Genomic DNA, 16,177 nt, shown 5'->3' on the forward strand with positions numbered 1-16,177 from the left:
TATATGAGGCGAATATTAGCGTAAAGTTGTCAAATATGTATAATCCCTGGAAATTTACACCCCGTAAAAATCTATAAATATACGGTTTTGCATAAATTACACTTGAAACATAGTTATTTATAAGGCATATCTAGTGCTCCGCAAAATTCGGGTCTAACCTGAATAATTCAATCTGAGTGAATTTTAAATCAGTTGAGAAATTTGCGTAATTGATCATTTTTCACGATACGTAGACATATATAGTCCTTCGCTTCGCTTCGGACAATAATAAACTATGCTTCTCAAGACAGGTAGTATTGGACGTAAGAATCAAAGGATGTAAACTGTACTTCAAAGAAAGGGGTCGATAAAAAAAAAATTTTTAATTTATTACGTAATTTGGAAATCAATTTCGAATGATGATTCTGGAACAACCTTAATGAATTTTTGTATTCTCAGAATGCATATGCAACAAGAAAAATATTACTGGCAAAACCTTCAATAGCAAATGTCTAAACATTTAAAGCAATTAATATTGCTATTATTATTTTCCTGTATTTTACATATTCAATAAAATTATTTTAATGCTGTAAAACCCTCAATAATAGCAAATGTCTAAACTTTTAAAGCCATTACAATAAAATTTTATGGACTCTCATATTTAGATTAGATATTTAAGATTTGAAGATCAATCAAATATTTGTACCTTTGTATCTGCAGAGTGATGTGGAACCGAAAAAGATCTAGTGTAAATTCATTACAATGTAAGAATTGATTGCGTATTTTTTTTGTAAATTTTATATCTAGAATGCATATGCAGCCAAGAAAGGTATAATTGTTTACGTTAATAATTTTAATTATTTCAACACAGTTATACCTTAATACTGTGTATAGATTGAGTATTCTTGTTCCCTGCTTTGGGTAAAATTTAAATGATTATATCACTTACGTGGATATATATCAAAAAAATAATTTTTCCTTGTAAAACCATTATAATGAAAAATTTTAATCTTACATGTTGAACTTAGGGATTGGAACCGTCCAAAAAAACCTTAACCGGTTAAAACCGGTTAACAACCGGTTAATATTAAAAATATTTTAAAAACTTTTTTTACTGCAAATTGTACCAATTTTTGATTTTACTTGCATATTTAGTTATAGGAAGACTATATATCACTAAAATTATTATAAATAAATAGAAAAAAATTCGGCATTAAAACTTCAAGTTTAGGAACACGTGGCCGCAATTTACATATCTCTGGGCCGCATTATATAAATCTGACTAGAATTATGATAAATATAGTTTTAACCGGTTAACCGATTTTCAAAATCCTTTAACCGGTTAACCGTCTTAACCGGCTAATTAACCGGTTAACATTAACCGTTTCCAATCCCTATGTTGAACATTAACAAATTAGTGTATATGCAACCGAGACGTACAACTCTTATCAGGCACTAATCACCCCTGTAACAATATTAAAATGCAAAATCATTATAATGATAAATTTTAATCTTACATGTTAGGATAGTCTTTTTTTAATGCAAGTTCAATAACAAAGATCTAATCTTTTTTTTCCTTATAAAGTCATTATAATGAAAAATTTTAACCTTAAATGTTTCTAAATTGCGTGAAGAATGCAACCGAGAAGGTACATTCTAGCTATCGTAACAGAGAGAGATATATATTTTTTATTATAAATAAAAGTGTTAATCGTCATAATCCCTTTTTTTATAAAAAATAAAATAAAATAAAACTCAAAAACAAAAATAAATAAAAATAAAAAACAACAAATATATTCTCTAAGTTGCAATGAGTTTTGACAAAATCTCCATAAAAGTTGACGACGATCATATCGATAACGATTTCAAGGACGAAATCAATGAAATTGATAATGAAAACGCTATCGTTAATGACAACGATGTCGAACCATATATCGATAAACCTATTATAGAAGTATCTCCAAATGGAACATATCTTGTTATATACAATCCAGAAGATCATTCAATCGTTGGTTGGAATGTTGAAGGTATAGAAGAAGGGCAGTTTACTAAATTAGACGCTCCTGTCAAAATAAATGATTGTATAAGTCAAATAAGTGTTTCCGATGATAAGAAACTTGCGTATACGTTTTACAAGAATAATATGTGTTGTCTAAGTAAGGCTTATTTAATTATTTAATTATGTATGTAATAAATTAATTAACATTTATCAAATTTATATTTATTAGAGATAATTGATATTAATCATAATCAGGAAATTGAACTAAATCTGGGCGCAAATGATTTTATCGGTTCACGTCATCATATCTTTAATTTAAAAGGTGAATTTATTTTATATAGTAATTGGAAAGTATACTAGGAACTTTTTCATAAAGAGTATAAAATTATTCGGATTTTTTCTACGCAAACGAAAAATAACAAATGGTATGGTGAAAGAGTTTACGAGATACCTGAGTATTTTGAATTTATAAATATATCAAAATATGCCGATAAATTTTATTTATTTTCAAATAATTCCATTTATGAATGGGATCTTGATACTGAAAGAGGTATTAAAATATTTTATGATAGGGAGTTAGAGGTAATTAATACGTTAAAACTATTCAAAGTAATTACTGTATATTATATATATATAATTAATTATTACTATTTATTTTGATAGTCACATTATATCAAGCGGGAACTTAAACAACTTAAACATGATGTCAAAATTTCCAGTAATAAAATGTTTATTTGTTTAAGAATTATGGATAAATTTATTATTTATTCTATTGAATCAGCAATTCCTATTGTTTCTTTGGATTTGAATAATGGTATTATTTTATTTTATTTTTCCAGGTTAAAAAAGTAATAATAATATTATGTATTAATTACTATTTCATTATTCAGATACATCACTATATAAATTGGTGAAATATTCCGAGTTATTATTACCCTCGTTACCCTCATTACTTCCCCTACTAAGTAGTAAAACTCAAAATTCTATTATGGAATATTGTTGGAAAGAATGTTTAGACCGTTTAGGATTAAAGGACGAACATTTACAAACTCTTCCAAGTAACGTTCAAACTACAGATAAATACGCATTTGGAATTTTAGATGGAAATGTTTGGAAAATTAAATTAGAAGAAAATATACCAAAAATAAATTTTTCATCCCAAAATTCCGACGTACAAGTTATTGAAGACATTAATGACCATTTCGATGAATACTTAAATATTAATTTATTTAAATCTTATATGAATAAAATACGTGAATTGTTTCAAGAAGTATCAAATTCTAAAATTGAATATGAAGGAAAATTAAAACGAAATGATCAAAATTTAGTTGAACGAATTATAATAACTGATAAATTATTACAAGTTTGGAAAATTAAAATTATTGATAATAATAAAATAATGTTGCGAGTTTTTAAAAAAGCAGATATTAGTAGCAAATGGAAATTAACTTACACGAGAATAACAAAATTTAACGTTAGTGACGTTCGAAATATTAAATTACTTGAAATTAAGTTATTTACCGATGATGATATCATTTTAATTACAACAATAGGTTTTTTAATTTATCACTATAATGAAAACAAGAAAACTATTTTTTTAATTTATTGGAATTATATGGAGTTAACCACGCCTATGGTAAATTTAATTTCTGAAATTCCGGAAGATTTTAAAGATCTTAAAGCATTATTAAGACCTTATTATACTTTACAATTTAATTTACCTTTACCAAATTATGATAGTTTTAAAATAAGTGATGAATGGATTTCATATGTAAAAGATAATAAGGAAAATCTTTTGAAATACGGTGATAAATTATTATCATTTGCAATTAAAGAACATAAATTATATTTAATAGAAGAAATCTACAAAAAATGTATAGATTGGTTTAAAGAAGATTTAGGAAACAATTGGATGTTTTTAAGTATTATTTCTTCTACAATGCCGCTATTGAATAAACATTACCCAGAATATGTTCTAAGATATTCATTAGAAACAACAATGATTATAGATCATCCTTTTTATAATATAGAATATCAGCATACGAAATCACAACTTTATTCTTTTCAATATCTTCAATTAGTTGATTTAACTCGATCTATTTTATGGTTGAAATATTATATGGTTTTATTTAAATTTCATAAAAATCATAAGACTATGTACTTAATACTGAAAATAATTCAATTATCAATACTTTTTGTGATGATCTTAATTCCACCCATTTTTCTCATTTATATTGTTATGTTTTATATATTAGACAAATGTCACTTTATTAGTAATATTGGTTTAATGGATTTATTTTCTAATATTTATTATGCATTGTTATATAAATTAACAACAAGAGACACACCTACAATTACTTTTATAGTTCCCTATATTAAATTTATTAATTATCCACAACGTTATAATTGGTTTTCAGAATTAATTAAACCTCAACCTAGTCCATTTGTTGAAACTACAATGAACAGGGATATCTATAATACATGGAATGGAGAAGCTATAATTAATTTTAAATGGAATACTTATGGAAAATATTATTATTCAATAATTTGGATTGGATTTATAGCTTTACTTGGATGCTTTACTGCTGCTGCAACAATTCCTCAACAATATATTGATGATGATATTCGAAAAAAACTTTTGATTGCTTCAATTGTATTTGGATTTATTCATTTGAGTTTTGAAGTTCGTCAGTTTATTTACAATCCTCTTAAATGGGTTAGTGATTTTTGGAATATATTTGGTATATATATTTGTTTATATTAATCAATTTATATATTTTAAGAAACAAAAAAAAAAAATTAATAATATCATTTAATATTATAGATATAATTGCATATGTGCTTCCAATTTATACTTCTATTTATTGGCTTCAAATTGATGAAATGAATGATAAGATAATTTCATTGCTTTCTTTTTCATGTTTATTTTTAGATATAAAATTTTTATTATTTTTTAGAGCATTAGAATATTTTGGCGTGTACTTTGCAATCATCATTAGTGTTGCAAAAGAGATTGTTTCCTTTTTAGTACTGATATTTATTATTATAATAAGTTTTGCACATGCATTTTTTATTTTATTATTACCAAGATCTGATTTTTCATTAGATAATCGTTCTATTAATAATGACCCTAATAATCCTTGGAATATGGCATCAACTTATAATCAAATATTTGAAAATGGAACTATTGATTCTAACCCATTTTTGATTCAACCGCCAAATGAAAACACAAATATGTTTATAGATTTTAAAACATCACTTTTTGCAACGTATTTATTCTTAACAGGTATTTTCAAATTTAAATTTGTTGATTTCTTTATAATAATTTGCAAACATTTCTAAGCTTTTTAATTCATTAGGAGATTCAGGCGCATTATCTAATAATTGGTCATATTTAAACAATCCACCGCTTGTAATTTTGATTGTCTTATTCTCACTCTTGATTGTTGTATATCTTATGAATTTGTTTATCGGATTACTCAGTAATGCAATTGAAAAAAATAATAATAGAGTTTCTTATTTGAAGCTGAAGGCACAGGTATAAATAACATCATCATTATTAATATGAAATTATTATAAGAGTACTAAAATATTTTTAATTTTCTCTCAGATTCTAGCTGAAATTGAGTTATTTTACCTGTTACCACATCAGAGGCGTTGGAAAGAATGGTTTCCTGAAATAATGTATGTTAATAATTATTCTTATTCTTTTTTTTAAAAAAAAAAATGTAATTGGTCGATGTTAATATTTATATAAACTATTTTTTTAAAAGATATTATTACGCCAATTTTGATGATATTCGAAAAGAAGTTAAGGCCATGATGGATCGAGGTGAATGGAATACTAATGCATTCCCGGAATTAAAAAATGATTTATTAAATAAACTTAATATTCAACAAAATACTGCACAATGAGATATTGCACAATAAAATCCTGACAATCAGGAGACTTTTCTTATTAGGAGAAATGTAAGACGTGATTATTATACAATTTTTTTTTTTACAAGTTAGGAGGATAAGAGTTTTTTATTATTTTTAATTTGATTCTACATTTGTTCGCTGGAATTATAGATTATTACTTTTATCTATTTTGTATTAAATTTATGTGAAAATATATTTTATTTAAATAAACAAGCGTATTCCGAATACTATACTAATAAAAAAATTCCATTCTCAGATAGATATGATTACTATTTTACTATCTTTTAAAATCATTTGTGAGAATTCTAATATTATTTCAAGCACTTTCTCAAAAAAAAAAAATCTATACTAATTAACGTGAATTTACAATAAAAATTAACGAAAATTGAGAAAACTTTATTGATTGTTAATAGAATATTCTAAATGTGAATTTTTTAAAAAATATCTTTAACTAATTAAAATTCAAATTGATGACCAAGACATTTTAATTGTGATTATAAAGTTATTTGTTTCCGACTATTTGAATATTAATTTCGCTTTTTCGCATACTGTAAATAAAGACGATCACAAACACAAAATGTTGTAAGTTTTTGATGTTTATTACTAATGAACGCGAACGCAAAAACTTTGATAGCTTTGAGCATATTTTTATCAAAATAAAGTATTAAAAAAAAATTTATATTAATTTTCAATATTTCATATAAGAAAAGTCTTTTAATTATAAACATCAAAAAAAAAACAACAATAATAATAATCCAGTCTCCGTCTAACATCCCTCAAGTAAAAGTAATTTCGAGAACAACACGACAAAGGCTATAAAAAAGAAGTGGACTTTAGTATTTAAGAAAAGCTAATTTATTATTCTAGTCAGGGTTAGCCTCCAGGAAAGTCAGTTTCTTTTTAATGTCTTCCCCCAGTTCCTCTGTTACTATTCCTCTACTAAAAACAATGTAAGATTAAAAAAGGATAAAATATATAAAAAATGATATAAAAAAAATAATAAAAATAAAAAAAATTGAAATAAATAAAAAAAAAACTGAAGAAATAATAAAAATAAACAGATAAAGAAAATGGCCCAATTTCAACTTACCAAAATTAAAAAGAAATTTCAACAGAACATTCTTTGTAAGGAATTTGTAATGCGTGTTTGATGATTGATCGATAAAAAAATTTAGCTTTCTTCGATCAAAACATTAGATAAATATCACGAGTATGCCGATCATCTCCAAATGACTAATTTTGGCCCGAATTGTAAATTTTGATGATTAAATTTAATCAATCAACCATTTAATCACGTCACTACGTGATCATTAATTCGAACCAATCAATAATCTAGCTAAAATTATCTGATTACCTTCGTCAACACTAGATAACCATGTTTTCTATATAAAAAAGTTGGAAGTACATCATATAAGAACATATACGGTATATATACTTTTTATTATTTGAATCTGAAAACTCGTGTACACTAATATGGTTTCCTTATGCTGATAATTATTATTAATATTATAATTTATGCATTATAATTCCCTTAGTCGGGGATATACACAATAAATATTACCAAGCATAATAATTCCCTTAATAATGATGTAATAATGATGTTATATGCAAATTTGCAACTCTACAGCACTTTGTCTTTTAAATTACAAAAAGTTCTCACGTATTATTTCTGAAGTATATGAAATTGAAAGTATACTGATAAAAATGTTAAAATAGAAATTAGGAAAATATTTTAATCAATATTAATAATTTATAAATTCTCCTAATACAAATTTCAGTATTAGAGAGAAATCTTTGTTTATTGTTTTAATCTGTATCCGTAGATGGCGAATATTATGTTAACTCAATAATACTTATGGAATCCGTATCCGCAGATGCACTATATCTTCAGATGGTGGATAGACGGATTGTAATACTAGTGAGTATAACAAGATTTTTGAATTATTACCACATTTTTCAAACAAATTTCAAGGTGAAATTTAATAATGTGAGTGTAATGGCTTTGTACACTCGCACACACATATATATATAATAACAATTATTTGTGAAAATATTTAATTTATACTCATTTTGAACCAATTTTATTGGAACAAATGTTGATAAGGATTCTTATGTCTTAAAACTTTCGCCATAATTAATCTTATTTATTTAACATATTTATTGGCATGGTTTATTTCAAAGGAATTTCTCAATGTATCGGAAAAAATATGACCCGAAAAAAAGGACTTCTATTCTTGGCCAAACATTCACTTAAATTTTAGGAAACGTTGTAATGCCGAAATGGAAAACCTAAATTTGGAAAATTGACGTGAATAATATAATTAGAAAATGGTTGAATTTATGATTTATTATAAAATAGGGAATAAATTCGATATAGACGCATGAGAATTCTTTTGAATTCTCATATATAAATTTAATATGGTTATTATCATTATATTATACTTTTATTATATTATATTATTAAATAAAGGAATATTTGTTAACGTCTCAACGTGATAAGGACCTATATCATGGGAATGAGCGTTACAACGTCTAAATCTATTGAATGATTGTTGTCATGTGCCACGCAGTGACACAATGACAGCCAATCATTCGCTATAATATTATTTTTATAAATTTTAAAATTTTGCTAAATTTAACAAATACATTAAATTTTCCAATATTTTATGTAAAATAATTTTTAAATGGTTTTATTCATTTATATTGTAATTTTATTATATTTTCGATTATATAAATGTTGTATTAAAAATTATTTTTAAATATAATAAATATTTAATAATATGGTAAAAGATCACCTCAGGTAGGGTGATTTTTTTGCCCCTGGTGAATTTTACCCCTGGTGAGCGTTAAAATCATTCAAAAAAATTATTAAATATAAAGTTTTCTTTTTTTTTTTAATTATTTTAACACAGTTTTTTCTAAAAAATAGTAAACTAATTTTATCACGGTGCGGAATTAACTATAAAAATACTATACGCGGTTGCCATGTTACTAAATGGATTAATGTAAATTCTTAATTTTGCCGATTCTGTAGATCGACTCATTAAGTGATAACATTCTTTATGTTTTCAGGATACTCTGTGTATTATGAAAGTGAAAGAGCGTGAAACACATGACGGATTTACTGGCCTATGCTAGGGGTTATATATCATTATAATATTTCCTTTTTTTTACTAGTGATATATTGAATAAAAGGTATAAATCACTCGTCCCTTCATAACTTTCTGTCTCTTATTTTGTTTCTTTTTATCGTTCCTTTGATTAAAAATAATTTTTTTCTAAACAAAAATCATACCAAATGGTAAGAAAAAAAGGACCTGTTTGGAAACATTTTCAAATAATTGGTAATAATGACAAATCACATCCTCGCGTACAATGTAAATACTGCTCCAAGGACTTTCAACGAGCTGTCCCCGAAAGACTGCAAGCCCATCTTAACGAAAAGTGTCCAAATGCACCGAATAGTGCAAAATCACAAACTAAACAACAAAAAACTATATCTAAAATTGATAATATTGAACATATGAGCGAAGAAGAACAAGAATCTTCTAAAGCATTAACCTCATCCTTTAAGTTATCAACTAGGGAAGAAGCAAAAATACAACCGGATGATAATGAACAATTACGTTATTCAGGTGATATACGTCATCTTGGTTATTGTTTTCAGCAAGGAATAGGAATTCAAAAGAATGAAAAAAAAAGCATTTGAATTATATAAAGAAGCAGCTAAAAGAGGAAATATTCCTGCAATCAGTGATCTTGCAAATTGTTATAAAAATGGGATAGGAATTGAAAAAGATGAAATTAGAGCATTTGAATTGTTCAAGGAAGCAGCTGGAAAAGGAGATATTGATGCAATGAATAATCTTGGGAAATGTTATCAAAATGGAATAGGAACTGAAAAAGATAAAATTAGAGCATTTGAAATGTATAAGAAAGCAGCTGGAAAAGGTCAACTTGATGCAATCACTAAACTTGGATATTGTTATGAAAAAGGGAAAGGAACTGAAAAAGATGAAATTAGAGCATTTGAATTATATCAAGAAGCAGCTAAAGGAGGAGATTTATTCGCATTATATATGGTTTTGGATATTATTATCCCACTTTGTGAGCAAGACTAGAAACTGAAAAAAAATAAAACAAAAACATTTGAATATGAGTAGACTATAAAATTTCTTTATTGTGCTGAAATCAATTTATTAATGATAAAACAATTTAAATTTATCTAATACTAGATAGTTGGATGAGCTTTAATGTATTAATTTATAACTTTTATATTTCAAATCAAATATACTGATTTATTTGTTGTTATCGACCGTTTTTTAGTACCATTTTTGACTATTCTAGTTCATTAAACTTTTCTTTTTAGCAGATTATTTTTATGTTTTTATTCTAAATTTCTATATGGATAATAAGCTGTATGCCTACAGTATATATATTTATTTCCAAGATGAGGTATTAGTTATTGAAAAGGATATTATATTTATTTCATTAATTAAATCAAATAAATTTAGGATATTATTAATTAAATTAAATAAATTTTTTAAATAAACTTTTGTCTTGAAAAGATACGAATTTTTATTCTTTATGCAGTAAATGTTAAATTAAATACAATTTTCGATCGGATCATAGTGTTGACACGATAGTTATTAAAAAAAAGAATATTACGATGTCGAGGGATGTTAACTGTCCGGTCTGGCCCGTCTTGGTCAGGTCTTCATCGGTCACGACTCACGACTGGGACCGATCGGTCCGGACTGCGGTCCTATAAAAAAAAATTTATAGAACGTTACTAATTTGTTTATTTTAGCCAAAAAATTTTTACGTTCATTAAGTCATTAAGCTTATCTAATCTGATATTATATTATCAATCACCGCGCATGTAATATGCAAATCATTTTCATATTAAAAAAAATTCGTGTAACCATATTTGAGTCACTTCATTTTATGATAAACCGTCAATTTTAATATGTAACTCCCATACAAATTAAGTAATTTGATAGAACATCATGTGCTTTACTAGTCTCTGAAGTTAATTTTCCATTTTTGAAATTTTTTTTTCTCTTCGCATATACAAGAAGTTTACGTTAAAAAATGAACTTTTTTTGAGATCCTTTTAAAAGTTTGGATAAATATATAGTTTTAATAGCAAAAATATATGTAATTTTGCAAGAGAAAAAAGATTTTCTAAGGGTTTAATGGTAGTTATTCGGGTAGTATTTGTATAAACACAAAAAAATTGATTTTTTAATAAAAAAAAGAATTTTTACTTCAATAAATTTTAACGAGAATCCTTTAACTAATAATAAATATTTTATTTTTAGGTGTAACTTTTCAAAAGAAACAGCTTTTATTAAGTTAATAAGGTCGGTCACCCAATAAGATTTTTGTTTATTATTGAATTTATCAAATTTTCTCTATTTTTTAATATGAAATAAGGATAAAATTTTATTTATTATAGGAAAAAGGAAGGGAAGAGTATTATTAGATTTATTTTTGAATAATATATTTTTTTTTAAATTAAAAAAAAACTACAAAATTTTCATTATTTTTAGTAAATCCACTTTTGTCCAATCATGTTTTATTATTAGATTCCTATTTATTTCATCACGAAATTTTTTTATTTTAATATTCAAATTGTTTTTTAAATTAGAAAATAGTTTGTTTTGTAATTAAAACCATTGAAATAATAAAGAATTTATAATACTATTATACAAATATAATGAAAAAAAGGGAAATTTTTCTTTATAGATTCTGGGTTTATTTGAAAATTTATTAGAGTTAATATTTTTTTAAGCTTTTTTTTTGTTATAAAATTATATAAAATACTTTCTGTCTTAATTTGGAGTTTTAAATTATTTACTATATTTGACAAATTTCAAGTTTTTCTCATTATTCCTTATTTTTAGCAAATAAAATGTACCAACTTCTAGTTAAGATCCACCTTAAAAAACAAAAAGTATTTGAAAAAATTTTTCAACACACTCTTAGATGTTGTCAAGAAGTATTATTTTCTATATTTAGTTTGAAAGTTATTTTATATAAATGTAATGTTACATTTGAACTGCATTTTTCAATTTTTATAAAATTTAGGCCGGCATTATAAAATTGGCCGGAATTAAGCAAAATTTGGCCAGAATTATGGATTCGAAAATCATCAATTTTAACCAATAAAATTTATTTTAGCCGATTTTGATCTACATACATAAATTATATAATTAATAACTATACGGCACCATAATTTTTAATATGGCTATCATAATAAGAAAAATTTGCCCTTAAATTTTATTACATGCGCAGTGATTGTTATTATATACATTTTTCATTTAATGCATGATAAAGTATTTTATATATTAATTACAGTTTATGGATTAGAAAATTTATTTTTTTAAAATTAAATAAGAATGATCATGAATTTGTTTCTATGTATGTTAAATATGATGTAAAATTTAAAATTTTAAAAATATTTTAAGTTATTAAAATAAAAGCTGAAAAAAAAAATTTTTTTTTTTTAGTATTGAAAAAAAACTGGAAACTTTTTTTTTTGGTTTTGAAAAAAGATCGAAAATAAAAAATTTTTTCACTAAATTTCATTAACTTGAGAGCCCCCGTCAGAACAGTGTCAGAACGTACACATGACCTGATAGCCAAAATAATAAATAGATCGGGCGCAGACATGTCACGGGTTCTTGTTACACAATTCAAATTATTTATATAGAAAGTATTCTATTCTAAACGCCAAAAGATTTTTTTTTGTTATAAAAACTGGACGACCCAAGATTTGCTATAATCGGATAATTAATCGGTGATGAGATTTAATCGATTATTATTATAATTATAAAGTTATAATTACTATTCTGTGTTCGCCTGAATCTGCGAAATGATCGGCATCTTAAATCGATCTATGCTAAGAGCTTTAATATTTATAAAGTGAATTTGTAATTACAGTATATACTGTAATAACTGTATGTGGGAAGTTTTGATCATCACGGCGGAGCCGTGATGATCAATGAGATCGAGGCTGATGTAAATAACTGGTTTCCACGGAGACTAACGCCCTGTACATCATTTTTAACTCGTTTTAGTTTATTCCTTTTAAATAAACATCTCACAATAAGGAAAATCACGGTAAATAGTTTTTTTTCATCTTTTTTTTCCATATCAGATGGCTAGAAAACTATATTTCCTTAGTTTGTAATGTTGTTTAATAAAATTTTAATAAAGAAGCCACAAGTTTTTATTAAAAAAAAAGCCACAAAAAATCATTGTAAATTTTTATTAACAAAGCCATTAATTTTCCATAACTTTTATTAAAAAAAACAATGAATTTTTTTAAAAAAGCCTCAGATTTTTATTAAATAAAAGCAATATAACTTATTTAAAAAAGCCACAAATAAAAAGCCACAAAATAAAAGTCATGCCATAAATTCAATGAAATGAATTATTTGTTGAAATTCGAAATTTCAAAAAATTTTAATTGTAAAATCTATCTGGATTTCGCCGGATTATCTGACCCGGATATAAATCCGATTTTTTTTTGTTTTCAAGCACTGCCGAAAGGTACATTCCATATCTATCGTAACCGAGAGTTTTTTATTATAAAAATAAGTGCTGGTCGCTAGATCAGTACATCAATAAATTAATAAATAAAAAAAAATAAAAAAAATATAATCTATATGTTCCAATGAGTTCTGACAAAATCTCCATAAAAGTTGACGACGATATCAGTAACGATCTCAAGGACGAAATTAATAAAATTGATGAAAACGATATCATTAACGATGATAGTGATATCGATATCAATAAACCGGCGTATATCGACAAACCTATTATAAAAGTATCACCAAATGGAGAATATCTTGTTGTTTACAATCCAGAAGATCACTCAATCGTCGGTTGGAATGTTAAAGATATAGAGGAGGGACAACTTACTAAATCAGACGCTCCTGTCAAAGTAAATGATAGTATAGATCAAATAAGTGTTTCCGATGATAAGAAACTTGCGTATACGTTTTACAAGAAAAACGAGTATTTGCTAAGTAAGAATTATTTTTAATTATTTAATTATGTATTTAATACATTAATTAATATTTATCAAATTTATATTTATAGAAATAATTGATATTAATAATAACCAGAAAATTAAACTAAGTCTAAACATAGAATTATTAAGTTGTCCATATCATACCTTTAATTTAAAATATGAATTTCTTTTATATGATAATTGGAATACGTACGATAGATATTATCATAAAAAGTATAAAATTATTTGGATTTATTCTACACAAGCGAAAAATTACAAATGGATTTGTAAAAGAATTTACAAGATACCTGAGTATTTTGAATTGATAAATATGTCAAAATATGATAAACTTTATTTAATTTCAAATAATTCCATTTATGAATGGGATCTTGATGCTGAAAAGGGTACAAAAATATTTTATATTAATGACAAGGAGTTTAAGGTAATTAATATTCGTTAAACTATTCAAAATATTTACCGTATTTTATATATAAATATACAGTATAATTAATTATTACTTATTTTTAATAGTCACATTATAGTAAGCGGGAGCTTAAAATTTCCAGCAATGAAATGTTTATTTGTTTAAGAATTATGGATGGATTTATTATATATTCTATTGAATCACAATTCCTATTATTTCTTTGGATATGAATAATGGTATTATTTTACTTTATTATTCTAAGTTAAAAAAAAGTATAAAAAATATTAAGTATTAATTACTATTTTTTCTTTTCTATTATTCAGATAATTCACTATATAAATCGGTGAAATATTCTAAGTTATTGCCCTCATTACTTCCCTTACTAAGTAGTAAAACTCTAAATCCTATTATGGAATATTGTTGGGAAAAATGTTTAACCCGTTTAGGATTAAAGGACGAAAATTTACAAACTCTTCCAAGTAACTTTCAAACTACAGATAAATACGCATTTGGAATTTTAGATGGAAATGTTTGGAAAATTAAATTAGAAGAAAATATATCAAAAATAAATTTTTCATCCCAAAATTCCGATGTACAGGTTATTGAAGACAGTAATGACTATTTCGACGAACACCTAAATATTAATTTATTTAAATCATATATGGATGAAATACGTGAATTGTTTCAAAAATTATCAAATTCTAAAAGTGAATATAAAAGAAAATTAAAACAAAATGATCAAAATTTAGTTGAACGAATTATAATAACTGATAAATTATTACAAGTTTGGAAAATTAAAATTATTGGTCATAATAAAATAATGTTGCGAGTTTTTAAAAAAGCTGATGTTAAAAGAAAATGGGAATTAACTGATACAAAGATAACAAAATTTAACGTTAGTGACGCTCGAAAAATTAAATTACTTGAAATTAAGTTATTTACCGATGATGATATCATTTTAATTACAACAATAGGTTTTTTAATTTATCATTTTAATGAAAACAAGAAATCTATGTCTTTAATCTATTGGAATTATTTGGAGTTAACCTATCCTAATGTAGGTACACTTAATTTTGAAGATCCGGAATTTTTTGGAGATTTTAAAGCATTATTAAAACCTTATTATACTTTACAATTTAATTTACCTTTACTAAATTATGATAGTTTTAAAATATGTGATGAATGGATTTCATATGTAAAAGATAATAAGGGAAATCTTTTGAAATATGGGGACAAATTATTATCATTTGCAATTAAAGAACATAAATTAGATTTAATAGAAGAAATCTACAAAAAATGTATAAGTTGGTTTAATGAAGATTTAGGAAACAATTGGATGTTTCTTAGTATTATTACTTCTACAACGCCGTTATTGAATAAATATTACCCAGAATATATTTTAAGATATTCATTAGAAACAACAATGATTATAGATCATCCTTTTTATAGTATAGAATATCAACATACAAAATCTCTTTATTCTTTTCAATATCTTCAATTAGTTGATTTAACTCGATCCATTTTATGGTCAAAATATAAATTCTTTTTACACGGATTACTTAATAATTATGAGACTATATTCTGGATACTAATTATACTTCGATTATTAATACTTATTGTGATGATCTTACTTTTACCCTTTTTTTTAATTTATATTGCTGTATTTTATATATTAGAAAAATATCATTTTATTAATGAAATTTTCGATATAGGGGTGTTTTCTACTTTTTATTTTGTATTGTCAAATAAATTAACAACAAGAGAAACACCAATAATTACTTTTATGGTTCCTTATATTAAGTTTGTTAATTATCCACTATATTATAATTGG

The 16,177-nt window shown here is 24.8% G+C and overlaps 5 protein-coding genes across 5 annotated transcripts; all 5 read left to right on the top strand.

The window, feature by feature from the left end:
• Positions 1-1,789: 1,789 nt before the first annotated feature.
• On the top strand, positions 1,790-4,266 carry OCT59_007586 (uncharacterized protein; the record flags this gene model as incomplete). The annotated part of the gene is made up of 6 exons (XM_066149693.1): positions 1,790-2,135; positions 2,208-2,300; positions 2,355-2,560; positions 2,642-2,792; positions 2,869-4,100; positions 4,234-4,266. 6 exons carry the CDS (start codon positions 1,790-1,792, stop codon positions 4,264-4,266), a joined length of 2,061 nt encoding a protein of 686 aa, XP_065998780.1.
• Positions 4,267-5,212: 946 nt separating this feature from the next.
• On the top strand, positions 5,213-5,893 carry OCT59_007587 (uncharacterized protein; the record flags this gene model as incomplete). Its single annotated transcript, XM_066149701.1, has 5 exons — positions 5,213-5,264; positions 5,338-5,390; positions 5,505-5,516; positions 5,589-5,662; positions 5,752-5,893. 5 exons carry the CDS (start codon positions 5,213-5,215, stop codon positions 5,891-5,893), a joined length of 333 nt encoding a protein of 110 aa, XP_065998781.1.
• Positions 5,894-9,422: 3,529 nt separating this feature from the next.
• OCT59_007588 (uncharacterized protein) lies at positions 9,423-10,020 on the top strand (the record flags this gene model as incomplete). Its single annotated transcript, XM_066149709.1, has 2 exons — positions 9,423-9,534; positions 9,620-10,020. 2 exons carry the CDS (start codon positions 9,423-9,425, stop codon positions 10,018-10,020), a joined length of 513 nt encoding a protein of 170 aa, XP_065998782.1.
• Positions 10,021-13,583: 3,563 nt separating this feature from the next.
• On the top strand, positions 13,584-14,511 carry OCT59_007589 (uncharacterized protein; the record flags this gene model as incomplete). Its single annotated transcript, XM_066149717.1, has 4 exons — positions 13,584-13,938; positions 14,012-14,132; positions 14,356-14,364; positions 14,454-14,511. The coding sequence occupies 4 exons, from the start codon at positions 13,584-13,586 to the stop codon at positions 14,509-14,511; spliced, it is 543 nt and encodes a 180-aa protein (XP_065998783.1).
• Positions 14,512-14,572: 61 nt separating this feature from the next.
• On the top strand, positions 14,573-16,095 carry OCT59_007590 (uncharacterized protein; the record flags this gene model as incomplete). The annotated part of the gene is made up of 3 exons (XM_066149724.1): positions 14,573-14,582; positions 14,670-15,873; positions 16,059-16,095. The coding sequence occupies 3 exons, from the start codon at positions 14,573-14,575 to the stop codon at positions 16,093-16,095; spliced, it is 1,251 nt and encodes a 416-aa protein (XP_065998784.1).
• Positions 16,096-16,177: the final 82 nt, after the last annotated feature.

The sequence above is a fragment of the Rhizophagus irregularis genome, chromosome 15 (assembly GCF_026210795.1).
Source record: "Rhizophagus irregularis chromosome 15, complete sequence".
Classification (NCBI taxonomy): Eukaryota; Fungi; Glomeromycota; class Glomeromycetes; order Glomerales; family Glomeraceae; genus Rhizophagus; species Rhizophagus irregularis.